The sequence below is a fragment of the Mercenaria mercenaria genome, chromosome 5, assembly GCF_021730395.1.
Source record: "Mercenaria mercenaria strain notata chromosome 5, MADL_Memer_1, whole genome shotgun sequence".
Taxonomy (NCBI): Eukaryota; Metazoa; Mollusca; class Bivalvia; order Venerida; family Veneridae; genus Mercenaria; species Mercenaria mercenaria.
Window position 1 is genome coordinate 46,813,215 of NC_069365.1, and position 27,696 is coordinate 46,840,910.

General features: G+C 37.0%; 1 protein-coding gene across 2 annotated transcripts; it reads left to right on the plus strand.

The window, feature by feature from the left end:
* The first annotated feature begins 559 nt into the window (after positions 1 to 559).
* On the plus strand, positions 560 to 27,675 carry LOC123557162 (fatty acid hydroxylase domain-containing protein 2-like). Of its 2 annotated transcripts, none has more exons than XM_045348459.2 (8): positions 560 to 654; positions 8,876 to 9,034; positions 10,811 to 10,917; positions 17,221 to 17,336; positions 19,132 to 19,337; positions 21,085 to 21,245; positions 24,618 to 24,729; positions 25,556 to 27,675. In XM_045348459.2, the coding sequence occupies exons 2-8, from the start codon at positions 8,886 to 8,888 to the stop codon at positions 25,713 to 25,715; spliced, it is 1,011 nt and encodes a 336-aa protein (XP_045204394.1). In that variant the 5' UTR covers positions 560 to 654; positions 8,876 to 8,885; the 3' UTR covers positions 25,716 to 27,675. The 2 variants fall into 2 exon arrangements, with proteins under 2 accessions (XP_045204394.1, XP_045204395.1); XM_045348460.2 differs by having other exon boundaries at positions 647 to 767.
* Positions 27,676 to 27,696: the final 21 nt, after the last annotated feature.

Sequence of the window (27,696 nt, forward strand, 5' to 3'; positions counted from 1 at the left end):
ATCATGGCATAATTCGTAGAGAGGTGGGGGGGGGGGGAGCAGTTAATTTTCAGTTAATAGGTTAATAGATCCTTCTGCTTAAGCTAAGTCTTGCATAGTATTTCAGTATATTAATGCAAGCAAAAATATTTCGTCAAACTTAAAATATATCAAAACTGGGAAGTAAAAAGTAATAGTGTATTGCTGACGGTGACTGATTTCTGACCATTTCGTCCAGTCGGTCTTGTTGCATTGCCCATGCAATATCGAAAAAATGCAACGATATTTTTGCTGCTCTTCATCGTTCTTTGAACATTTCAGAGTTTTCTATCTTGTTTTCTATCTCCGAAAATTAAAGGTACTATCCTGTTATATAAGACTGAAATGGTTAAAGGACAGTAACACGGGTATCCGGAAAAACTGTCCCTGAATCAGGTACGGCACGTAACAGATATTATTTACGTCTTGTGTGTACTTCCGTTCCACAGGTGCCAGACACATAACCAAATATTTTACTTAATAGACCTATATATGTATATAAAGTCTATTATATACATATATAGGTCTATTAAGTAAAATATTTGGTTATGTGTCTGGCACCTGTGTTCCGTTCTATTGACATTTGAGAATAATTTTTAATTTTTCCTAATTTGTGGAGAAAACGCCCGCTACATCGTGAGTACATAATCTGTTAATTAAAACAGATATCTGTTTTAGAATTCTTTCATATTTTTTGCCTGGTAACGTATACAGTAACGCTTAAAAGCGAACTGCGAAAAAACTAAGAGGTCAGTATGTGTAACGTTTAAAATAATATCGGTTACTATGACATAACCACATTGTTATTTGGTTGTTATAACAATAGATTTATCTAAATTTTATTTTTGTGAAATACTATTCAGTACTGTACAAAGACATCTTGATCACTGACTGTGACTTTTTGCAAGTTGGGGACAGTAACTGGCACCCTTAGTTAGTCGTCAGCCCTTGCCAACTGTATGACTGTCAATTTTTCAGTTTTTACATTTAAGCTCTTTTAAACATAGCACAGGTCACTGTAATGAAGCAAATTTTGTTACAATTTCAATATGTTTAGAAACATCCAACTTAGATTTTGCAATTAATGCAACAGCTTGGCTGTCTTGCATGCATGGGCAGGGTTTTCCCCGTTGCACAAAGCACACTGATTTTCAAAATGACAGTCAAAATAATTCTGAATGCGGCTGAAATTATGGCAGAGCGAATTTTGGTAGCCAATATTGTAGGTAGTAACCAATTCGCACGTAGGTTCAAAGTAGTAAGGTATACTGGTAAAACAAAAATGGCTCACCAACGAAAGATTTATAAAGTACATGTTTTCCGTCTTCTGCATGTGAAGAAAACCCTGTCATTGCTTCGACCTCGAACAAAACCGAAACTGAATCTGCAAACATTTAATGGTTGTCAAAATCCAACTGGCTGTTTTTCGAAAATGGCAAGATGAAATGCTGGCCTTGTATTAATTTGAGCCAAAGCAATCCATACGTATTGGGCTGTGAATATTTTTGCAACACTACACTTGCTCGTCATCAAAGTTCCATTAGTCACGCAGATGCACTCAAGTCAAAGGGTTGAAACTGCAGTCTTGATATTAAAAAATAAAGTGTGAAAAAAAAAAATTATAAAGGTCACATTAAATTTTAGTAAATATATAAAAACACAGTGGTTTCTCTTGGATTTTCATATAGTTTCATTATCTATTCATTTTTAGTATAAGTTACAAAAATGACTCCCTGAGATTGAAAATGACCCCCAAAGTCAAACTTGAAGGGGTCATTATGACCCCCTATCAAAATTTCCAAGGGAAAACCCTGCATGGTTTATAATGTTTGACTGTACTGGTTGAACTTTTTTAAATAGTAGAGCTTTTGAAATCACTCTTTCATCAGGCTTCAGTGTACATAGGCATCACAAAAGGTTACAGTTTTGCATGTAAGCAGGTTTCTCATAAACTGCTGGGCCACATGCTTCCAAACTTCACAAGTCATACGTCTTTGACATCATGAGGTGACCTCACAGGACAATTTACGTAACTCTAGCTTTTATTTTTTTAAGATTTATTATGCTTGGCCTTTTTTAACTTAGAATTTCAGGAAAAAGTTTAGTTTTGTATGTAAAAAGCAGGGTTCTCAGAAACTACTAGGCTAACTGCTTTAACTTTACACAGTCATGTATTTCTTTGGTATCATGAGATAACCTCACAAGGCAAGTAACTCTACTCCAGCTTTTATTAAGGTTATGCCCCTTTATAACATAGAAATTTTGTGACTGACAGCTAGTGCATGTAAATGTGTTTCTGTGGAATTACTTGACCAAATGTTTTCAGATTCTCTAAAGGTCTTTGCATCACAAGTTGACTTCATGGGACAATTTGCATAACTCTAGCTTGTATTTTGTCAAAATTAGGCCCCTTTTTATCATAGGAATTTTGATTAAAGTTTTGCACGATGATGTAAGCATTTTTCTCAGGAGTTACTTGACCAGATGTTTTCGGATTCACCACCCATACTTGGCAGTATGGGATGACCTCACTTGGCAAAGTTTCATAACTCTGATTTACATCTATTCTAAGAAACATTATGCCCCTTGCTCGACTAAGAAAATGTTGCTAAAGCTTTTGTATGTAATTTGTATTAGGTGGAAGGGCTTCAGATAGTTGAGCCCCCTGTCATTAGACAGCTCTTGTTTTAAAATTGCAAACAATTTATAAGTTGATTTTAAGCATGTGGGGAAGTTGGCAGTTACTTGCGGAGAACAGGTTTGTACTGGTACAGAATCCAGGAACACTGGTTAGGTTAACTGTCCGCCATTACATGACTGAAATACTGTTGAAAAACGGCGTTAAACCCAAAACAAACAAACAAATAAGCCTCAAAAATAGCACATTTTTATCTGACTCTTCAAAGCCAGGGGAATTCTTTTTTAAAAATGTCAATATAGAAACAACCTGGTGGAGTTACTAACACTGTTAAATGAAGAAAATTAAAACAATATATTAGAAATATGGCAATACAAACATTATAAATAAGGGACAGGAGTAAGTCTTTCAATGCAATAGAAATAAAGAAAACTAGTACCAGTACTTGAAAAATGTGAATGTGACTAGGGGTCTGGGAACCAAACTTCAAAACACAGAAACTAGAGGTCTGGTTACTGGATCTCCTGACGACCCATCATCATAATTCAAATAAGGGTTGGTATTGGTAAATGGCAGACATCGGGTAGTTTAACCTCATGTATCTTAAAGGTCAAGGTCACTGTGTTCAAACATTGTGATATTATGCGGATAAAGTTTTGTAGCAAGCTTATAATTCCCACTATATCTTCTTAACTACTTTCCATTATATCATCAGACTTCACATAATCGGTAGTAAAAATAGCAAATATCTTATAGTTTAGGGTTATGTATCCTAAAGGTCAAGGTCACTGGGTTTGAATATTATGATAGTGCAGGGGTAAGCTTCACAATCTCACTACTTTTCCTAACTTAGTTATGCCCAAATGATTATCAAACCTCACACAGGCATTATTCGTAATTAGTAAAGAGCACACATTTTATGCTCCCACCCCTCCCCTTCGAAAAAGAGTGGGTACCAGTATATTGCTTTGCTCCTGTCATTCGCGTCGGTCAGCTGGTCCTTAGAGTCAGAACAGTTTCTGCCTAAAACATGAGAACCAAGTCACCCACAAAGTTCAAACTTAGTGTGGTAGCATGATTGGGCTTATGAAGTAGATGTCATCTATAGTTTAGGGGTCCAAGGTCAAGGTCTTAGGGGCCCAAACCTTGAAAATGTTTGCTCTAATCAACTTGAGAACCACTTGATCTAGCACCTTCAAGCTTGTTACCATGATTGGGCTTATCATGTAGATGACCCCTATTGTTTTGGGGGCTCAGTAGGTCAAAGGTCAAGGTCACATGGGCCTGAACTTTGATATCCGCACAGTAACTTCAGAACCACATGTCCCAGAACCTTCAAACTTGATACCATGGGCTTATGAAGTAGATGACCCTTACTGTCTTGGGTCAGTAAATCAAAGGTTAAGGTCACAGGGGCCTCAGTCTTGAAAACATTAATCACTCAATAACCTAAGAACCACTTGACCCAGAATCTTCAAACTTGATAGCATGGTTGGGCTTTTGAAGTACATGACCAGTGAACTTTGAAAACTATTTCTGCATTGTAACTTGAGAACCACTTGACCAACAACATTCAAACTTGATACTAGTCATTGTTTATTTGAGGTCAGTAAGTCAAAGGTCAAGGTCTCAGGGGACTGAACCTTGAAAACAGTTTCCACTCAGTTTTAAACTTGAGAACAACTTGAACCAGTATCTTCAAACTGGATAGCATGATTGGGCTTATGAAGTAGATGACCTCTAATGTTTTGGGTATTAGTAGGTCCCGGGACCGAAAATGAAACAACCTGTCATGGGAGGGGGGCATATATGTTTTACAAACAGGTCTTGTTTGGTTTAGGGTCAGACACTGTGGTCAGTATTGTTGGTTTAAATTTATAGCACTCTTGTCAATTTGACTTATAATTCTTAGTACAAGTATCCCTAGCTCATATGCTCCACTTCAAAACCATTACCCTACTTCTAACCACTACCTCTCTACCTACCCTATAATTATACACACCTGCAAATTTCCCACAATACCCCCAGCCTCCATCTAAACCAGTTTCGGCCCCTGTTATATTTTTCACACTAACATCTCTTAAATTGCTTCTTAGATTCTCTTGAGCTTCAATACTTACCTCCCCAACAAAAGAATTTGTTTTTTCATCTCTCCCACTTATTAGTCTCCTACTGGTTGAAAACCAGTTTAGGGGACTATAGGAATGCGCTTTTCCGTCATTCCGTCCGTCCGTCCGCAATTTCTTGTCCGGTCCATAACTCCATGAAGGGATTTTAATACTACTTGGCACAAATGTTCCCCATGATGAGACGACGTGTCACACGCAAACCCCGGACCCCTACCTCAAAGGTCAAGGTCACAATTGGAGGTCAAAGGTCAACAGGGCTTTTCTCCTGTCCGGTCCATAACTCTCCCAGCCATGAAGGGATTTTAATATTACTTGGCACAAATGTACCTCATAATAAGACAATGTGTCATGCCCAACTTTCAGACCCCTAGCTCAAAGCTCAAGGTCACACTTAGCAGTCAAATGTTAGCATGGCATGAAAAGGGTCTGCTTCGTGTCCAGTCCATAACTCTGTCATTCATTAAGGGATTTTAATATCTCTTGGCACAAATGTTCCCCATGAGAAGACGAAGTGTCTTGCGCAAGATCGGACCCCAACCTCAAAGGTCAAGGTCACAATTGGAGGTCAAAAGTCAACAGGGCTTTTCTCCTGTCCGGTCCATGACTCTCCCATCCATGAAGGGATTTTAATATAACTCGGCACAAATGTACTTCGTAATAAGACGATGTGTCATGCCCAACTTTCAGACCCCTAGCTCAAAGTTCAAGGTCACACTTAGCAGTCAAATGTTAGCATGGCATGAACAGGGTCTGCTTCGTGTCCAGTGCTTAACTCTGTCATTCATTAAGGGATTTTAATATCACTGGGCACAAATGTTTCCCATGAGGAGACGACATGTCATGCGCAAGATCCGAAGCCCTAGCTCAAAGGTCAAGGTCACAATTGGAGGTCAAAGGTCAACAGGGCTTTTCTCCTGTCTGGTCTATAACTCTCCCATTCATGAAGGGATTTTATCATTACTTGGCACAAATGCACCTCATAATAAGACCATGTGTCATGCCCAACTTTCAGACCCCTAGCTCAAAGGTCAAGGTTACACTTAGCAGTCTCAGCATTAAGGGGATAGTGTTAGGACTGGTCAGCCCGGTGTCAGTATAATGTGACTGGGTGGGGTATCATGCCATGTGTCTACGGCGTGATATTCCAGTGAGGCAGCACTATAAAGTTGGGCATTGTGCTCACTGCTACAAGTAGACACCGTCGTTTATATGACTGAAAAATTGTTGAAAAAGACGTTAAACCCGAACATACACATACACATACACTTAGCAGTCTAACATTAACATGGCATGAACAGGGTCTGCTTCGTGTCTGGTCCATAACTCGGTCATTCATTAAAGGATTTTAATATCACTTGGCACAAATGTTCCCCATGAGGAGACAACATGTCATGCGCAAGACCCAGACCTCTAGCTCAAAGGTCAAGGTCACAATTAGAGGTCAAATGTCAACAGGGCTTTTTTCCTGTCCGGTCCATAACTCTCCCATCCATGAAGGGATTTTAATATTACTTGGCACAAATGTTCCCCATGATGAGATGACGTGTCATGCGCAACACCCAGAACCCTGGCTTAAAGGTCAAGGTCACACTTTGAGATCAAAGGTCAATAGGATTTTTTTCCTGTCCGGTCTATAACTTTGTCAAGCAAGGCATGATTTAAATATCAGTTGGCACAAATATTTCTCTGGATGAGACAACATGTCATGCGCAGAACCCGGGCCCTAAGTATAACGTCAAGGTCACACTTAGAGGCCAAAGGTCAGATACAAAAATGACTATGTCTGGAGCATTTCTTCTTCATGCATGGAGGGATTTTGATGAAACTTGGCACAAATGTTCACCACTATGAGACGGATTGTTGTGCACAAGGACCAGGTCTCTAGGTTTAAGGTCAAGGTCATACTTAGAGGTCAAAGGTTAAATTTAAGAATGACTTTGTCCAGAGCATTTCTTCTCCATGCATGGAGAGATATTGATGTAACTTGGCACAAATGTTCATTGCCATGAGACACCCTTTTTAGCTCACCTTAGCACGAAGTGCTCAAAGGTGAGCTTTTGTGATAGCCCTGTGTCCGTTGTCAGTCGTCGTCCGTCCGTCAGTCGTCCGTCGTCAACATTTTGACTGTTAACACTCTAGAGGTCACAATTTTGGCCCAATCTTAATGAAACTTGATCAGAATGTTACCCTCAATAAAATCTTGGATGAATTTGATATTGGGTCATCTGGGGTAAAAAACTAGGTCACCAGGTCAAATCAAAGGAAAAGCTTGTTAACACTCTAGAGTTCACAATTTTGGCCCAATCTTAATGAAACTTGGTCAGAATGATACCCTTAATAAAATCTTGAACGAGTTCGATATTTGGTGATATGGGGTCAAAAACTAGGTCACCAGGTCAAATCAAAGGAAAAGCTTGTTAACACTCTAGAGGTCACATTTGTAACTATATCTATACAGACCCAAACATAATGAAACCTGGTCAGAATGTTACCCTCAATAAAATCTTGGATAAGTTTGATATTGGGTCATCTGAGGTCAAAAACTAGGTCACCAGGTCAGATCAAAGGAAAAGCTTGTTAACACTCTAGAGGTCACAATTTTGGCCCAATCTTGATGAACCTTGATCAGAATTTTACTCTAATTAAAATCTTGGATGAGTTCGATATTGGGTCATCTGGGATCAAAAACTAGGTCACCAGGTCAAATCAAAGGAAAGGCTTGTTAACACACTAGAGGTCACAGTTTTGGTCCAAACTTAATGAAACTTGGTCAGAATGATACCCTCAATAAAATCTTGGACAAGTTTGATATTGGGTCATCTGAGGTCAAAAACAAGGTCACCAGGTCAGATTAAAGGAAAAGCTTGTTAACACTCTAGAGGTCACAATTTTGGCCCAATCTTAATGAAACTTGGTCAGAATGTTATCCTCAATAAAATCTGGGGCGAGTTTGATATTGGGTCATCTGGGATCAAAAACAAGGTCACCAGGTTAAATCAAAGAAAAAGCTTGTTAACACTGCAGAGGCCACATTTGTAATATATCTTCATGAATCTTGGTCAGAATGTTTATCTTGATGGTCTCAAGGTGCAGTTTGAGTCTGGGTCATGTAGAATCAAAAACTAGGTTGCCGGGTCGAATCAAAGGAAAAGCTAGTTAACACTGTAGAGGCCACATTTATGACCATATCTTAATGAAACTCGGTTAGAATGTTGATCTTGATGATTTATAGGTCAAATTCAAATCTGGGTCAGATGGGATCAAAACTAGGGCACTAGGTCAAATCAAAGGAAAAGCTTGTTAACACCTTAGAGGCCACATTTATGACTGTATCTTCATGAAACTTAGTCAGAATGTTAATCTTGATGATCTTTAGGTCAAGTTCGAATCTGGGTCATGTGGAATCAAAATGTAGAGCACTGGGTCAAATCAAAGGAAAAGCTAGTTAACACTTTATAGGCCACATTTATGACCATATCTTTATGAAACTTGGTCCGAATGTTGATCTTAATGATCTTTAGGTCAATAGGTCAGGTGAGCGATACAGGGCCTTCATGGTCCTCTTGTTTTAAGAATTACCTCCCTTTGTTGTTACTATAAATAGATTATATTGTTACTTTTTTATTACTGGCCATAGAGAAAAATCTAGACCACTTTTCTGTGTTACATTGAATTTTTAGATGTATTTTGACCTATCTCTACCTGGTAAAGAGTTTTGTGTGGACTTGTAATATTTTTTTTTTCTAATAGATTTTTTTTTTTTTTACTAATTTTCCTTTGTTGTTACTATAACTTATATGATAACTTTTTCATAATTGGCCAAAATAAATACATATGAAAGCAACTATAGGTTTTTCATGTATATAACATATTGTATATAGAGTACAATATTGTTTATACATCATTGACATATATCGATTCATTATGTTATACTGCAGTAGAAACAATAAGGTGCCTTCCAGTAGGGGACTTCATTCACTTGTTAATAATAAATCAAAGAAGTACATGTAATTATATTTTAATAAACATCTGCTGAAAATACCCTTGTTACTTGTATAATCTTTTCTGAAATAACGCCTTTTTATTCAAGGTATTACAATATGGGCACTGAGGCATATCCAGAGTCCAGTGGGGCCAAAGAAGTGAAAGGATCTAAGTCTGTACGGCTGTTAGACTCAGTGAAGAAGTATTTGTTTGTTATGGGAACAGGTCTTCTACTGTTTGCTGCAGTTAGGAACTCATTCCATTGGTAAGGATGTGTTTTTAAATGTTAACTTTAGCCTGCTGGCGGCAAGTGATATTGCCTTGCGACCATCAGCCAAGTAGCCTGCACATCCTGAGTTGATCAGTGCATGCACTATTCAGTAGTAAATTCAGTGAACACTTGGATTCAAGTTATTGCCCAGATTGATTGACTGACCTGAGTATTTAAAATTACAGATTTAGGTTAATTGTTTACATTGCCAAATTGGTTTGTGTTATCTGGATAGTTTCATAGCTAAACGTGATCTGGGAGGCTGACGTTGAAACACATGCACTTTGAGCTCTCTTGACTGCTATGGAACTTTTTCAGCATTGAAATCTTTCATTGGAGGAGCAGAGGAAGCTATCTGAATGTAGGCTAAGATGTTAGTGACAGCTTCCTGGACTTTCTGATCACACTGTATTTGCGTCTTGGTGAGAGATTGTGAGTGTATTCAATGTACCTTCTCACAGGGATTCGAATCCACAACCTCTAGATCACAGATAAATTTCATTTTAATGTTTTAATAATTCACTGAAAAGCATGAAATGAAATGTATTAATTAACCTTGACTGTGGAATCTAGATGTAATGTAAAAGTTTATAACTTCATTTAATAATTTAATTATCAAGTCTTGAAAGGAAGTTTCAAAGTGGTCAAATATTTCAGCCAGTATAGGCCTCTTAGGGCATCTGAGGGTTTTGAGGAGCTGTGAGGTTGACTCCTTGTCTTTTGCCCAACCTGAAAAAGTTACAAGAATACCTTAGGTGAATTATAGACTCATTGTTAAACATTTCTGTTTGAGTGATGATTGTTTTATATAATCAGTCCCTAACAGTTATATTTGTTTCTGAAACCCCAAACGAGCAAGTTTTCCAATGACTTCATCAGGTGACGAAGAATAAGTGTTATTCATTTCCTAGTCAAAATAATTCCGACGGTCAGATTGTTTTATATTTGTGACGGGCAACGAGATATAAAATTCAATATTTCCTAGGATCGCATCAAATTAGTTGGACTAATTCATTTCCAAAACCGTGGTACAGACAAATGTTCCAATTAATAGTTGTTGTCCAGTGTAATAAACAAATGACAGAGGCCAGATCTTAAGATATTGTCAACCTCACTTTTGCTGGTATGTGTTATTTCTTCATGTATTAAATAATTCATAGTCAGTATGTGTTTTAAGCCTTACCCTGCTAAATTTCTGTAATGAACTTGTCCATCTGTCAGTTTGGACAGTACCATTAGCTGTTAAAAGGGGTGCTTACAAAAAAGATACTGACTGAATGGCGAACAGTGCAGATCTTGATGATCTACACTGGTCGCAAAGGCTGAATGAATCATGTTCAGCATGGTAAGGGTTAAACTTTTAAACTGTCTGCTAATAATAGAGAAATGTTCAAAACAGAGAAGAAAACCATTTGTATTTTACTCTCAACAACATGAATAATTGAAAACCATGTTCAGTTTGTGAAGTTAATTGGCAGATTTATGGAAAAAAAGAAATTTGGAAATTGTTTTCAAATTAAGTTATTGCAATATTAAGTGGAAATAAAGTCATCCATAACCTGTTTATAAATCTGCTTGTGTTGTTGCCAGAATTTGTATCAAAACTAGACTAAAAAAAGTTATTTATGGCAGAGCATTAGTGCCAGGTGTGTGTTATTATTAATCTGCACTCGTCACAAAGGCAGAATCACTTGCCACCAACAGGCTAAAGGTCAAAAGTAATGCACACTGTCTGAAAATTAAATGAAATGTTATTTATAAATTTTGCAGGCAGATTCACAGAATATGGGGAGCAACTGGGAGTCTCTGGCAGAGTTGTTGGGACTACATCTACAACAAGTGGGGTCATGACAATGAATTTATGTTTAGTTTTGCTGGTAAGATACTTTTAGATTCTTTAGTCACATCTTTATACCCCCACCAAACATGTTTGGTTGGTGGCTGTATAGGAGTCAGTTTTGTCGTGTTCCGTCCTGTCGCGTCCCGTCGCAAAATCTATTATCTCAGTTATTACTAAATGGATTTGATTCAAACTTAAAATAGATGTTCCACCTTATCACCGCATCATGTGACACAAGGTGCATAACTCTGACACCAATTTTCCATGCATTATGTCCCCTTTTACTTAGAATTTAAGATGAATTTTGATGTATTTTCACTATATCTCAGTTATTACTAAATAGATTTGATTCAAACTTAAATTAGATGTTCCATCTCATCACCCACATCATGTGACACAAGATGCATAACTTTGACACCAATTTTTCATGAATTATGCCCCCTTTTACTTAGAATTTAAGGTTAATTTTGATTTATTTTCACTACATGTCATTCTGATTGGCTTAGAGCCAAAGGAAAGTAACCTTTTTTTAGCTTGACTATACGAAGTATATGGAGAGCTCTTCTACTCAGCCTGGCATCGGCGTCCTTCCATGTCCCCATCTTGGTTAAAGTTTTTTTACACTTTCTCTTTTTTCTCCTTATCTCAGTAATTACTTGATGGATTTGTTTCAAACTTAAAATAGTTATTCCTCTTCATCACCCACATCATAAGGCATAAGGGCCATAACTCTCACACCAATATTACGTGAATTATCCACCCTTTTTACTTAGAATTTCAGGTTAAAGTTTTGATGCACTTTCACTCTATCTCAGTTATTAGCCCACCATCTGATGATGGTGGGCTATTCAAATCACTCTGCGTCCGTGGTCCATCCGTCATTCCGTCCGTTAACAATTTCTCGTTATCGCATCTCCTCAGAAACTACTGGGGGTATTTTGACCAAACTTTGTCAGAATGATGTATTGGTACCCTAGTTGTGTCCCCCCTGAAAATCAGACTGGTTCAACAATTTTTGAGTGAGTTATGGCCCTTTGTTTATTTTTATAATTTACACAGATTGATATAGGGAAAATTTTTGAAAATCTTCTTGTCCAAAACCACAGGGCCTAGGGCTTTGATATTTGGTATGAAGCATCATCTAGTGGTCCTCTACCAAGATGTTTCAAATTATATCCCTTGGGTCAAATATGGCCCCGCCCCGGGGTCACATGGTTTATATAGACTTATATAGGGAAAAATTTTGAAAAGCCTCTTGTCCAAAACCACAAGGCCTAGGGCTTTGATATTTTGCATGTGACATCATCTAGTGGTCTTCTACTAAGATTGTTCAAATTATCCGCCTAGGGTCAAATATGGCCCCACCCTGGGGGTCACATGATTTATATAGACTTATATTGGGAAAAACTTTGTAAAACCTCTTGTCCAAAACCACAGGACCTAGGGCTTTGATATTTTGTATGTGACATCATCTAGTAGTCTTCTACAAAGGTTGTTCAAATTATCCCCCTAGGGTCAAATGTGGCCCCGCCCTGGGGGTCACATGGTTTACATAGACTTATATAGGGAAAAACTTTGAAAATCTTCTTGTCCAAACCACAAAGCCTAGGGCTTTGATATTTTTTATGTAGCATCATCTCGTCGTTTTCTACCAAGTTTGTTCAAATTATTCCCCTAGGGTCAAATATGGCCCCGCCCCGGGGGACACATGGTTCATATAGACATATATAGGGAAAAACTTTTAAAATCTTCTTGTCAATAACCTACAACATTCAGATTTGGACCACATGAATATTTTGAGTGGCAAGATGAACATTGACTTGAGTTGACCTTGATTTTGACCTAGTGACCTACTTTCACATTTCTGTAGCTACTGCCTTCAAATTTGGACCACATGCATAGTTTTGTGCACTGGAAAAAACTTTCACCTTGACATTGACGTAGTGACCTACATTCACATTTTTGAAGGTACAGGCTTCAAATTTGGACCACTTGCATAGTTTTGTGTTCCAAAATGAAATTTGACCTTGATTTTGACCTAGTGATCTACTTTCACATTTCTCAAGCTACAGCCTTCAGACTTGGACCACATGCATAGTTTTATGGACCGAAAATAACTTTGACCTTGACATTGACCTAGTGACCTACTTCCACATTTCTCAAGCTACAGCCTTCAAATTTGGACCACATGCATAGTTTTGTGTTCTGAAATGAAATTTGATCTTGATTTTGACCTAGTGACCTACTTTAACATTTCTCAAGCTACAGGCTTCAAATTTGGACCACATGCATACTTTTGTGTTCTGAATTGAAATTTGACATTGATTTTTATCTAGTACCTACTGTCACATTTCTCAAGTTGCTGCCTCCAAATTTGAAGCACATGCATAGTTTTGTATACCGAAATGAACTTTGACCTTGAAATTGATCTTGTGACCTACTTTCACATTTCTAAAGCTACAGCTTTCAAATTTGGACCACATGCATAGACCACATGCACAGTGATGTGTACTGAAATGATATTTGACCTTGATTTTGACCTTAAGAGAGTCTTGAAATTTGGAACAATCAAAAATCGCTCAATGGTGGGCGCCAGGATCACTCTGTGATCTCTTGTTACTAAATGGATTTGATTTAAACTTAAAATAGTTGTTCAACATCATCACTCACATCATATGACACAAGAGCCATAACTCTTGCACCAATATTTGATGAATTATCTCCCCATTTTACTTAAAATTTTAGGTTAAAGTTTTGGTGCATTTTCACTCTAAATGGATTTGATTCAAACTGAAAGTAGTTGTTCAACATCGTCTTCCACTTCATATGACACAAGGTCCATAACTCAGGTACCAATATTTAATGAATTATCCCCCACTTTTACTTAGAATTTCAGGTTAAAGTTTTGATGCACTTTCATTCTATCTCAGTTATTACTAAATGGATTTGATTCAAACTTAAAATAGTTGTTCAACATCATCACTCTCATCATATGACACAAGAGCCATAACTCTTGCACCAATATTTGATGAATTATCTCCCCTTTTTACTTAGAATTTCAGGTTAAAGTTTTGGTGCACTTTCACTCTATCTCAGTTATTACTAAATGGATTTGATTCAGACTTAAAATAGTTGTTCCATCTTATCACCCACATCATATGACACAAGGTGCATAACTATGGCACCAATTTTTCATGAATTTTGCCCCCTTTTACTTAGAATTTAAGGTTAGTTTTGATACACTTTCAATCTATCTCAGTTATTACTAAATGGATTTGATTCAAACTTAAAATAGTTCTTCAACATAATCACTCACATCATATGACACAAGAGCCATAACTCTTGCACCAATATTTATGAATTATCCCCCTTTTTACTTAGAATTTCAGGTTAAAGTTTTGGTGCACTTTCACTCTATATCAGTTATTACTAAATGGATTTGATTCAGACTGAAAATAGTTGTTCCATTTTATCACCCACATCATATGACGCAAGATGCATAACTCTGGCACCAATTTTTCATGAATTATGCCCCTTTTACTTAGAATTTAAAGTTAATTTTGATGCGTTTTCACTATATCTTAGTAATTACTGAATGGATTTGATTCATATTTGAAGCAGTTGTTCGACATCATTACCTTTATCATATGACACAAGGTGTATAACTCTTGCACCAATATTTTATGAATTATGCCCCCTTTTTGCTTAGAATTATACTTATTTAGTGTTTTGATACACTTTATCTTTATCCCTCTTATAACTTAATATTTTTGACACAGACTCAAGCTATTGTGCAATATCTTCATCCACCATTGGATTCATTAAACACCCTAGTGACAGCTCCAGCTTCCTCAGATGTGCCCAGTTTCACTATCCATCATCGAAATAGTCGAGCTCGCTGTCTCCTGTGACAGCTCTTGTTTAACTTTTGTACTGAGTTACTTTCCCTTAAATTCCAAGAATTAGTCTATTTTTAGAAATTCTATTTTTAGATTTTCAATATTTTAGGCATTTTTCTAACTTTTTTATTATAAGTCCTAATTGTAAAAAGTAAATACATTTTTCTGTGGTAACATGTGTCAATAAGACACTTTTTTGTATTCACTGTTAGTGTATCTCTAATATTAGAGAGTTTTATATTTACCTCATCCATCATCCTGGGCACATATACTAGTATTACTTACTCTGCAGAAGCCCAGGATGAAGTACTCCAAAGACGAGTAAAAAAAATTTTTTTAAAGCGGTAAGTTTTTTTCACGTTTTTAGCTCACCTGTCACAAAGTGACAAGGTGAGCTTATGTGATCGTGCGGTGTCCGTCGTCCGTCCGTGCGTCCTTAAACTTTTGCTTGTGACCACTCTAGAGGTCACATTTTTTGTGGGTTCTTTATGAAAGTTGGTCAGAATGTTCATCTTGATGATATCTAGGTCAAGTTCGAAACTGGGTCACGTGCCCTCAAAAACTAGGTCAGTAGGTCTAAAAATAGAAAAACCTTGTGACCTCTCTAGAGGCCATATATTTCACAAGATCTTCATGAAAATTGGTCAGAGTGTTCACCTTGATGTATATCTAGTTCAGTTTGAAACTGGGTCACGTGCCTTCAAAAACTAGGTCAGTAGGTCTAAAAATAGAAAAACCTTGTGACCTCTCTAGAGGCCATATATTTCACAAGATCTTCATGAAAATTGGTCAGAACGTTCACCTTGATGATATCTAGGTCAAGTTTGAAACTGGGTCACGTGCCATCAAAAACTAGGTTAGTAGGTCAAATAATAGAAAAACCTTGTGACCTCTCTAAAGGCCATATTTTTCATTGGATCTGTATGAAAGTTGGTCTGAATGTTTACCTTGATGATATCTAGGTCAAATTCGAAACTGGGTCATGTGCGGTCAAAAACTAGGTCAGTAGGTCTAAAAATAGAAAAACCTTGTGACCTCTGTAGAGGCCATATATTTCATGAGATCTTCATGAAAATTGGTCAGAATGTTCACCTTGATGATATCTAGGTCAAGTTCGAAAGAGGGTCACGTGCTTTCAAAAACTAGGTCAGTAGGTCAAATAATAGAAAAACCTTGTGACCTCTGTAGAGGCCATATTTTTCATGGGATCTGTATGAAAGTTGGTCTGAATGTTCATCTTGATGATATCTAGATCAAGTTCGAAAGTGGGTCACGTGCCATCAAAAACTAGGTCAGTAGGTCAAATAATAAAAAAAGCTTGTGACCTCTGTAGAGACCATATTTTTCAATGGATCTTCATGAAAATTGGTCAGCATTTTTATCTTGATAATATCTAGGTCAAGTTCAAAACTGGGTCACATGAGCTCAAAAACTAGGTCACTATGTCAGATAATAGAAAAGATGACGTCATACTCAAAACTGGGTCATGTGGGAAGAGGTGAGCGATTCAGGACCATCATGGTCCTCTTGTTATGATTATTCTAAGTATTTTTAAAATTACTTATGGTTGCCATTCTTCTGTGACAAGACCGTATTGTGGGGGTATAAGTCACTCCTGTGACAGTTCTAGTTTTGCCCAAATGCTGTTCTTTTGACATTCCTTATCTAATTTTGAGAATCTGACTGTTGTCTATATATTGAAAATCAGTCCAAATTTCTGCATCGATTTATCAGAATAAAAAAATGCATTCTCATTGATTTATCATGATGAAATTCAGATGTATCTGTGAGATTTGGCTAAAATAAGATCATAAAAAGCTATACATGTCACTATGGTTCAAAGAAATTTGGTATTTTTGAACACAATGCACAGGAATTGTCATTTGGCACAATTCTGAGTACTAACAAGAAATAATTTTACATGTACTTAAATCTATAAATAAATACAGTTAAAACCTATCTGGTGTTTAGGCATGTTGTACCTCTACTTTATTTATTCTTATATTTATTTAAATAGTTAAGGGTGAAAATTTTGCTAGATTAATTTATGGGGCATTATTAGAAAGTCAACTTTTGTAATGACAAAAATTGTGTTATGATGTCATAGATCATTTATTTAGGAATCTTCAACATGATTGATCAACATATCATTAATACTATTAACAATATTTCTCAAACATTTACTACATTTGAGCCGTGCCATGACAAAACCAACATAGTGGCTTTGCAACCAGCATGGATCCAGACCAGCCTGCGCATCCACGCAGTCTGGTCAGGATCCATGCTGTTCGCTAACAGTTTCTCTAATTGCTATAGTCTTTGAAAGTGAACAGCATGGATCCTGACCAGACTGCGCGAATGCGCAGGCTGGTCTGGATCCATGCTGGTCGCAAACCCATTATGTTGACTTTCTTATGGCGTGGCTCATTTCTATTTTACAGCAATGTGGTTGGTTTCCAGTTGTGTGTTCTGGCTGGGTAATTCATTCTTTATGTTGCTGGATATAACCGGGATACCACAAAGCCTGAAAAAGTACAAGATACAGGAAGAAGTCACGGTCAGTTATGAATTATTTATCACTTTAAACAAATATCATTGATTTCTGTAAATTAATTGTTTTATTGGTTTCAGGTGGGGAAAATCTGGTTCCTGTGTCACTGTTAACAATATTAAGGTGATGACTAGGTTCTGCCAAGTCTCTGCAAAAACAGTAACCAAAGAGAATTGCATGGATATTCCCATTCTGCAAGAAATTTACATGAATAATATTCACGTTATCTACAAGTTTCAGTTTCTGCTTTTTGGACTGGCTTTGAAGGTTGCCTCAAATTGAGATTTCTTACCAACAGTCATAATATTATGCTAGTTACTAGATTCACTGTGATTAGTAACAATTTAGTTTTGAGTGTTTTTTTTTTTTTTCATTTCTGTGTAATGTACATTTTTTATGAATTCACAATAGTTAAGTATTAGAAAGGAATTACTTCAGTTTCCTTCCATATATTAATTATTATCTGTTTGTTTTGTTTTTTTTTAGCTCATCTGAGCCTAAGGCTCATGATGTGCTTTTGTGACCGCTTAATGTCTGTCGTGTGTCATCCTTCATCCGTCCGTCAGCATTTTCTAAAAAAAATTTTCTCCTAAAAAACCATTGGGCAGAATTACACCAAATATCACAGGAATGATCCTTGGGTGGCCCCCTTTCAAAATTATTCAAAGAATTGAATTCCATGAAAAACTCAACAATTAAAAAATCTTCTTGTCTAAAACCTCAAGGCTTACAGCCTTCATATTTTGCATATGACATCATCTTATAGTCCTTTATCATGATCATTCAAATTGTGCCCCTAGGGTGAAAAGAGGCCCAACCCCGGGGGTCACAAGTTTTACAAAGACATATATAAAAAACTTTAAAAATCTTCTTATCTAAAACCACAAGAGCTAGGCCTTTGATATTTTGTATGTAACATTGTCTTGTGGTCCTCTGCCAAAATTGTTCAAATCATGCCCCTTGGGTGAAAAGAGGCCTTGCCCCGGGGGGTCTCAAGTTTTACATAGACTTGTATCGGAAAAACTTTAAAAATCTTCTTGTCTGAAACTGCAAGGCCTTTATTTTTGATATTTGGTATTTTGTATTGCCTTGTGGTCCTCTACCAAAATTGTTCAAATTATGCCTCTGGAGTGAAAAGAGGTCCTGTCTGGTGGGGTCTCAAGTTTTACATAGACTTATATAGGAAAGAAACTTTAAAAATCTTCTTGTCTGAAACTGCAAGGCAAAGGCTTTTGATATTTGGTATGTTGCCTTTCCTAGTGTTTCTCTTCCAAAATTGTTCAAATTATGTACCTGGGGTGAAAAGAGGTCGTGCCCTGGGGGTACCAAGTTTAACAAAGACTTATATAGGAAAAAAACTAAAGCTCGTCTAATAAAAAAGTTCAAGGCCTAGGCCTTTGATATTTGGTATGTAGCATTGCCTAGTGGATCTCTAACAAGATTGTTCAAATTATGCCAATGGGATGAAAAGAGGCCCCACCCTGGGGGGTCACTTGTTATATGAGTTATACAGGAAAAAATGCTTCAAAAATTGTCAGATCATATTTTCTAGACTGTTTAATTATAATTACCTGATGACCCCAGGCGATTAGGGATTACTTGACTGTGACCTTGACCTTCTTTCTCTGACTCAGTGACCATAACTGTGACCTACAGACCTACTTTCTAAATATTTTAGCATCATTTGACATTTAAAACGTGTAGCTCATATTACTCAGGTGAGCGATCCAGGGTCATCATGACCCCCTTGTTTGTCATGTGACTGGAATTTTAATTCTTTCTGTATTTGCTCTATTTTCAGTTGGACATGCCACAATTTAAGAAAACTCTCAAGCTGGTTTTGTTCAACCAGATTGTAATTGGACTGGTGTTTTGTTACGGTGTGGCATTTGCATTTCAACAGCGTGGAAACTCAATTGGTGGAGAGTTACCATCGTTTCCCTGGGTGATGTTTGAAATACTCATCTTCTCACTTGTTGAGGAGTTCTTCTTCTATTACTCACACAGGTATTACAAATGTCTTCTTTAAAAAAGGTATTATAGGGCTCTCTGGCCAAATGGTTAAGGTCAGTGACTTGAGATCATTTGCCCTTCATCTCTGTGGGTTCGAGCCAGTTTATATGTTTGTTACAGGAAGCCATCCAGTTGGCTGCTTGCCCTAGCCTGAAAAATGCCCAGAGGGGGTCAATTGATTCTCGGTTGTCAAATACTGAAAAGTTGCCATATGACCCACGTTGTGACAGTGTGACTTAACAGTTACCCTGCTAAATTCCTGAAATAGACCGTCCCACCGTACAACTTTTGTACTTCCACTTGACTTTTTATATGCCCGAAGGGACGTATTATGTTATGACGCTGGTGTCCGTCCCTCCGTCTGTCTGTTAGCAATTTCGTGTCCGCTCTGTAACTCTAGAACCCCTTGAAGGATTTCAAGGAAACTTGACTCAAATGTTTACCACACTGAGACGACATGCAGAGCATATGTTTTGGATGTCTCTCTTCAAGGTCAAGGTCACACTTAGGAGACAAATGTCATATCAGTTTGTTTCGTGTCCGCGTTGTCACTCTTGAACTGCTGGAAGGACTTCAAAGAAACTTGACAGAAATGTTCACCACACTGAGACGACTTGCAGAGCGCATGTTGCAGATGACTCGCTTCAAGGTCAAGGTCACACTTAAGGGTCAAAGGTCTTATATGACTTTGCTTTGTGTATATTGCTCTGCATTGCAGTGCTCTTGTTTTTTTTTGGCAGATCTCTTTTTGTTCACTTAATATAATTTTTTTTTGAATTACTTCCCTTTTATGTTACTATAAATAGCTTATTTTGAAACTTTTTTATTATTGGCCGTAGGGAAAAGCTGAGACCACTTTTCTCTGGTACAACATTGATGGTACCTCCAATTTTTAGGTGTATTTTTACATACCTGTACCTGATAAGGATTTTTTTTTGTAGACTTTGAATATTTTTTTTGTGGACTTAGATTTGTTTTTTGAAGTATTCCTTTTGTTGTTCCAGTCCTTTGGGCTACAGCAGTCAAGTTCTTTATTTTAGTTTTGCTCCCATCCTATGATATAACCCTTTGGGCATATATTGCCCCGCTTGGCGGTGCTCTTGTTATTCAAAGGGATGTTCACTGAAAATTTAATGACTGAACAGAGAACAGTGCAGACACTGATCAGCCTGAATGGACGTGCGCCCGGCTGATCTTGGTCTGCACAGGTCACAAAGGCAAAATCAATTGCCGCCAGCAGGCTTAAAATGTTAAAGCCATAGAAAAGAGAGCAAGTGTCCAGTGGTTAAGAAGTTAGCCACTCATGCAAGAGGTCATGGGTTCAAACACCACTGACACAACCTTGCCTTCTCGCATGGAACTATATAGTTTTTCCAGAAAGTGGACTTGAGAGTAATTTCAATAAGCTTGAAGTGTTCACTTTAGTGGAACAAAATAAGTAAATGAGTATAAACTAAACTCAATAAAATAATTAAGGGAAGTTTAGTTTTTTATGATTCATTTTTACCCAGTTTATAAGAGAAAGATGAATTGAAAGAAGTCATTTTATAAAAAAAAAATATTGGAATATTACTAGCAGACAAACAGAGAAGTCACAGAAATTTTGAGTCTAGAATCTGACCATTATAATTATTGCACTACATCTGTAAATGAAGTTCTAAAAGCACAGCAGGTTACTTACCTATCCCTTTCAATGTGAGGTTTGAAAGGATGTTCAATTTCATGGATTGTTCTATTTCAGATTACTACATCACCCACGTCTGTATAAACACATTCACAAGAGGCACCATGAGTGGACGGCTCCTATCGGCATAGTGGCTATATATGCTCACCCAATAGAGCACCTGATCAGTAATATTCTTCCTCCAGCGCTGGGTCCCCTCTTCATGGGATCCCATCTTGGTAAGTATTTAAGTGACTGTTGTGAAGATGTTCATTTGTTTAGTTTATACAGAATTTATTTTAGGTCGATTGTGAAGGAAGTTCTACAACTTATATTAATCACTCTCGACACCTCGTTCCTGATGGAATCCATCGCCACAAGGGTATTAGAGAAGAAGCCAGTTTCCCTTTTAATGCTGAGCGCCAAGCAAGGGAGCTACTGGTACCATTTTTCACGTCTTTGGTATGACGCAGTCGGGGATCGAACCCACGACCTCCCGCACTCGAAGCAGACGCTCAACCACTAGGCTATCGAGGCGGTTCATTTGTTTGATGAGTTTGTTATGCCAGTGTAGCAACATTTCAATTATATATGCAACAGCTGTCAATTTACCATACCAGTGACCTTGAATTACTGTTCTAGAACTGACTTGTTTTCTGCAAGTAACTGACATCTTCTCCCAAGGTCTCAGTTGTGGATTATAAGTGACTTCATATTCAGTGAAATCGTCAAGGAGCAGATACACCTCACTGTTGCATTAACCCTTATTCTGTTTAATTTCTGTAATGAACTTGTCCATCTTTCACTTTGGACAGTACCATTTACAGCTAAAAGGGGTGCATACCAAAAAATGTACTGACTGAAGGAGAACAGTGCAGATCATGATCAGACTGCACAGATGTGCAGGCTGATCATATTCTGCAATGGTTGAAAAGGCAGAATCAGTAGTGTTCAGCATGATAAGGGTTAAACTTGTGACCCTTTTTACTTGTGGTTTTCTGTGTAACTTGCTTAACCAGCAAGGCAGACTGAATAATATAATGACTAATATAAATGTTAAAATATTACACAGGAGAAACATTTTGAGTCAGCTTCCTGGAAAAGTCCTAGTATAACAAATGTCAGACAGGTATTACCCAGGTATGGCCTTTTTTCAAAATTAGATAAAAAGCAATGTTTACAACTACAAGATTGATAGCAGATCAGATCAGCATGACAGTAGTGAGTCTAAATTGTCATGATAATTTAACCCTTATCATGCTGGACACAATTGATTCTGCCCTTGGGACTAGTACAGATCATGATCAGCATGCATATCCTTGCAGTCTGATCATGAAGTACACTGTCTGCCATCCAGTCAGTATCTTTTTGGTTAACACCCCTTTTTAATCCCCCCGCAACAAGTAGTGGGGGGTTATAGGAATGGTCTCTGTCCTTCCGTGCATCTGTCTGTAACACTTTCGTGTCCACTCCATATCTCCTAAACCCCTTGAAGGATTTTCATGAAACTTGGGTCAAATGATCACCTCAACGATGTGCAGAACTCATGAATCAGCCTTGTCAGCTCAAGGTCAAGGTCACAACTCAAGGTCAAAGGTTTGAGCCTTCCATTTTGTGTCCTCTCTATATCTCCTAAACCCCTTGAAGGAATTTTATAAAACTTGGGTCAAATGATCACCTCATCAAGTTGATGTGCAGAACCCATGAGTCAGCCATGCCAGCTCAAGGTCAAGGTCACAACTGAGGGTCAAAGGTTTGAGCCTTCCATTTTGTGTCCGCTCTGTATCTCCTAATCCCCTTGAAGGATTCATATGAAACTTGGGTCAAATAATCACCTCATCAAGGCGATGTGCAGGACTCATGAGTCAGCCATGCCGACTCGGTATCAAGGTCAAAGGTTTTAGCCTTCCATTTCGTGTCTGCTCTATATCTCCTAAACCCCTTGAAGGAATTTTATAAAACTTGGGTCAAATGATGACCTCATCAAAATGATGTGCAGAACTTATGAGTCAGCCATGCCGGCTCAAGGTCAAGGTCACAACTAGGGGTCAAAAGTTTGAGCCTTCCATTTTGTGTCCACTCTGTATCTCCTAAGCCCCTTGAAGGATTTTCATCAAACTTGGGTCAAACGATCACCTCATCAAGAACTCATGAGTCAGCCATGTAAACTCAAGGTCAAGGTCACAACTCAAGGTCAAAGGTTTGAGCTCTGTATCTCCTAAACCCCTTGAAGGATTTTCATGAAACTTTGGTCAAATGATCACCTCATCAAGGCGTTGTGCAGAATTCATGAGTCAGCCATGTCAGTTCAAGGTCAAGGTCACAGCTAAAGGTCAAAGGTTTACTCTTTCTTTTACTATAACAGTGGTTGGGGATTTAGCTGTCTTTCAGACTGCCTTGTTACAACTTAATGGTACTGTCCAGATTGAAAGATGGACAAGTTTATTATAGAAATTTAGCAGGCTAAGGGTTAACATCTGTTTTACTGAATATATTCGTATTGAATAAAGCTAGTGTTTTTATTACTGGCAGTAAATATATTAATTCAAAATGCTAGATGTTTATATGTCATTGCAAGTTTATACATATGATTATCAGTCTAGCTTTTTTACCACACATAGTTGGATTTTCAAAATAATCAATTGAGCACATAATTATGATCACCATAAATCAACAATTATGTCATGTACAAGGCCCAGACCATGAACTCAAAGGTCAAGGTCACACTTGGAGGTAAAAAAAAATAAGGTCAGTAACTTTTGTATGCATAAAGGGATATTCAGGTCACTTGGCAAATACAAACCATAATTAGGCAATGTGTTACATGCATATGATGCTCAGATTCCTAGCACAGGGGTCAAGGTCACAGTTAGAGGTCAAAGATATTGTGTCATCCCTATATGCTTAAACGGAAGTACTAGGTGGTATTTACTGGTATTCTGTCTGCTAGAAACTTTGTTTCCGCAGAATAATATAAGAATGCTTTGATCTATTATCCTCTAACTTGATGTTTGTGAGTCAATGTCAAGGTGACTGTTGTTACAAAAAACGGCTTCAGTCCAGTATCTTGAGAATACCTTAATTAATACATTCAAAATCGGTTATACATTGCCAGTGTAATTCACTTGGGCTATGCCCTTGTGAAATTTCTTCGGCAAACATATAAGCTCTTCCATTCATTAATAACGTTAAAGCACGTTTTTTCTATACATTAGTTCTTAAATCTCATCATGGAGTATCAGCATCTCCAGAAAAAGAAATTGTATTCTGAGAATACATAATCAAGTAGGATTGCCAATTGTCATTATGCATCCACTACCTGATGTAATCCTATGTTGAAGTTGTTACAAAGATCTCTTGCAAGTCGTGCTTGTTCTCCATTCATTAGTGCGGACATTCTTTAAATGAGATAGGAGAGAAGAAGGAATATATTTTGAAAACATTTCTCTAAACAGCATTGTGGAGAACCTTTGACTCACAATTGCTATTAAACTTGTTACCCCAGGGACTCACTTTGCTGGACCTGAGATTTTACTCCAAAAGAATTTCCTACATAGGTGTTACAGTGATGAAATGTTTTTTTTTATAAATTAAAAATGTTCCTGTTTCAGCGACCGCATTACTGTGGTTCAGCATTGCACTGATGTCGACAACAATCTCCCACTGTGGATACCATCTCCCTCTGTTTCCGTCCCCCGAGGCACACGATTATCATCACCTCAAGTAAGATATTGTAAAATCTTGACAATTCATGGTAAACAAAATTTCTTGTTTTTTTTTTCTGAGGTTCTGTCAATTCTGGAATTTGAAAGCTTAATGAATTGATGAAGTTTTCATTATAAATTTCACTTCTACATTTGAAATTCATGAAATCATGTCCTTATGAAATAGCTGACATGGTTGAAACAATCAAATTACCTACATGTTCACAGAATTAAATGATTTCACTCTAATTGCCTTTTTGGTTTTTCTCATTTGATTTTTAAATCATGAGGAGTATTGTTTTAACGTCTTATATCTTCAGTTTTGGCATTGTTTAAGTTAACTTTAATTGAAAAGAATTGAAATATCCCCGGGAGTTTCGAAAGTTTGTATACCAGTCTATTATCTTTAGGTAAATAAGAAGAGCATGAACTATTAACACCCTGTTGCATTTTTTTTTCAGAATTATAGCTCATTTGTGTTTAGAAAGTTGGTATTTCTTAGTTAATTTTTAGATCCACTTTTCTTGAATACTATTACAGCTATAGCCTTGAAACTTTAGTCACTAGTTTGTCATCACTTTTTGAGTGAGTGGGTCAAAAAAATATCACTGTCCACATTTTGTATGAATTATGATCTGCATTTTGATTTCTTGGTTAAAATTTTGGGTAGTTAGACAGAGCCAGTAACTCTGTCTTGCATATCGCTTAATGTCTGGCCCTTGTCAGGTAAGTTTTGGCACCCAGAGGCTGTTCTCTTGTTTTCTTTTTTCATCTATCAACACAAAATTCCTTTTGTCAACAGAAAATGTTAAATTTTACATTTACATTATATTGACCATTTACAGGTTTAATCAGAACTATGGAGTGCTTGGCGTCCTGGATCGTCTACATGGTACCGATGTACAGTTCCGGAACAGCAAGCAATACCAGCGTCATTTGATGCTGCTCAGCCTAGTTCCCTTGTCTCAACAGTATCCCAGCTCGCCAAAGAAAAAACCAGAATAGATTATGGTTGAAATTAAAATTTTAGCCGCTTTACAAAGCTTTTGTGTTAAATGTGCTTTATAAGATTTGTAAATGAGACTAGGAACAAAAGTATTACAAATGTCAGAAAGGGTTACACAGGATTTGCAGTGGGAAATGGCTTATAATTTTTGGAAGTTTCAGAAGTTAATTGCCTTGATGTTTAATGTAAACAGATGTCTTATAAAGCATAAAGAATTGCTTCTGAATCGTCACAGATATAGATATTTTTGCCATTTTTTTGTACAAAAACAAAAACAACTGGGCATTCATCTTCAAAGTTTGATGAAAATGTTGGTAAGGAGTCCTTTTACTAAGATTTTCATGCTTTATGAGACAGTTTTTATTATAATGAAATATCAGCGTAATAATAGCAAATTATTTTACATGTTGCCATTAACTTTCAAAGTTTCTCGAAATTTTGGACCATTTTCTTCTACAAATCCTTTTGTACACCTTTTGATGATTGATTGATTATTGCTGTTTTTACTGTCTGCCTGTCTGTATTTGCAGTAGATATAATTGCTTGTAAAAGAGCTGATAGTGTTATGTGTTTCACAAGTTGGGCATATATAGCCAAATTCTGCCAAGCACACACATTGTTAAAAATAGTGAATTTTTAGCCTCTTGAAATGAGCCATGCCATGAGAAAACCAACATAGTGCATCTGTGCAGTCTGGTCAGGATCCATACTGTTCGCTAATGGTTTCTCTAAATGGAATAGGGTTTGAAAGTGAATAGTATGAATCCATCTTGGTTGCAAACGCACTATGTTGGTTTTCTCATGGCGCGGCTCAAATATCTCATTTTACAGAAGTTTCATGTCATCTGCTATTTTTGTACACATTTTTTTTTCTCAGAAAATTTTAAAATTGATAAATTGTTTTGTTTAAATAGAGAATATTTTATTACTTCCCTTTTGTAAATATGTAGCCACTCTAATCTTTATATGAAATTGTTGTTTTAGCACTGTTTAAATTCTCCAAGAATTCTCTCTTTTCACTTTTGAATATAAAAGACAAAATCTTGGAATACTAAAAGCAAAAACAATGTGATATGATATCACACTTACAATCCAAGGGAGAGAAACCTTATCATAAGTTGAACAATCAGACATTGAGTTATTCAGCTTGGAAAAGTGTAGATAACTGTTAATGTTATTTGTGGTTGTATTGTGAAATTTGACTTTCTTTTTAATTATTAGTTATAAATAAATGAGTTTTCTATTTTTAAAAGAAAAAAGCAGCCCTTTTACAGCTTCATACATTTTTTTGTGTCCACATAAAACGTTTTTGGATGCACTTAGATTTGCCTCTGTCTGTCTGTCCATCTGTCCATCATTTGTGTTCAGCATACCTCAAAAAGTGTTTTACATAGTCATCAGACCTATCTAATACTCAACGCAAAAAGTGGAAAACTGCATTGACTTAAAGAAGGACTTGTTCACTTTTTGCGCTAAGGTGACGATATCTCAAGAAGTATGTGACCTATAGTTACGGCAATTCATAGGAAGGTTGTCCCCCACACCACCACTCCTACCCAAACTCCTAGGGATAACTTCTGTTTATTGCCGGATTGAATAACATTATTGAAGCTTCATAAGATTATAAGTTACTTATTAATTTATTGCTAATAAAATAATTGTCTTTGAATAACTTTTAGTAGGGTAGAGTATTAAAATTTATTGTCCTATTAACTTAATATAACAGTTGTAAGTAGCTGCTGGATAACCAAAATGATTAGATCCATCTTATAGTTTTACTCATATGTCAGCTCCTGTGTATCTTCAGTGTGGTAACAGGGTTTTAGAAATGTCTTTATAATTTTTAAACCCAATAAAAATGATTGGTGTGTGTCATTCTAAAGGTTCCCAGAGTGTTATTATAGATTGTAGATTATAATGAAGATGACCTTTATTTAACAATAATACATTTTTGTGTCCCCCCCCCCCCCCCCCCCCCCC

Excerpts from the sequence above, each read along its gene's own strand:
- LOC123557162 (XM_045348459.2), top strand. The coding sequence starts at position 8,886 with ATGGGCACTGAGGCATATCCAGAGTCCAGTGGGGCCAAAGAAGTGAAA. Across the intron at positions 9,035-10,810 it reads GTTAGGAACTCATTCCATTG|GCAGATTCACAGAATATGGG; the intron begins GTAAGGATGTGT and ends TAAATTTTGCAG. Across the intron at positions 10,918-17,220 it reads ATTTATGTTTAGTTTTGCTG|CAATGTGGTTGGTTTCCAGT; the intron begins GTAAGATACTTT and ends TCTATTTTACAG.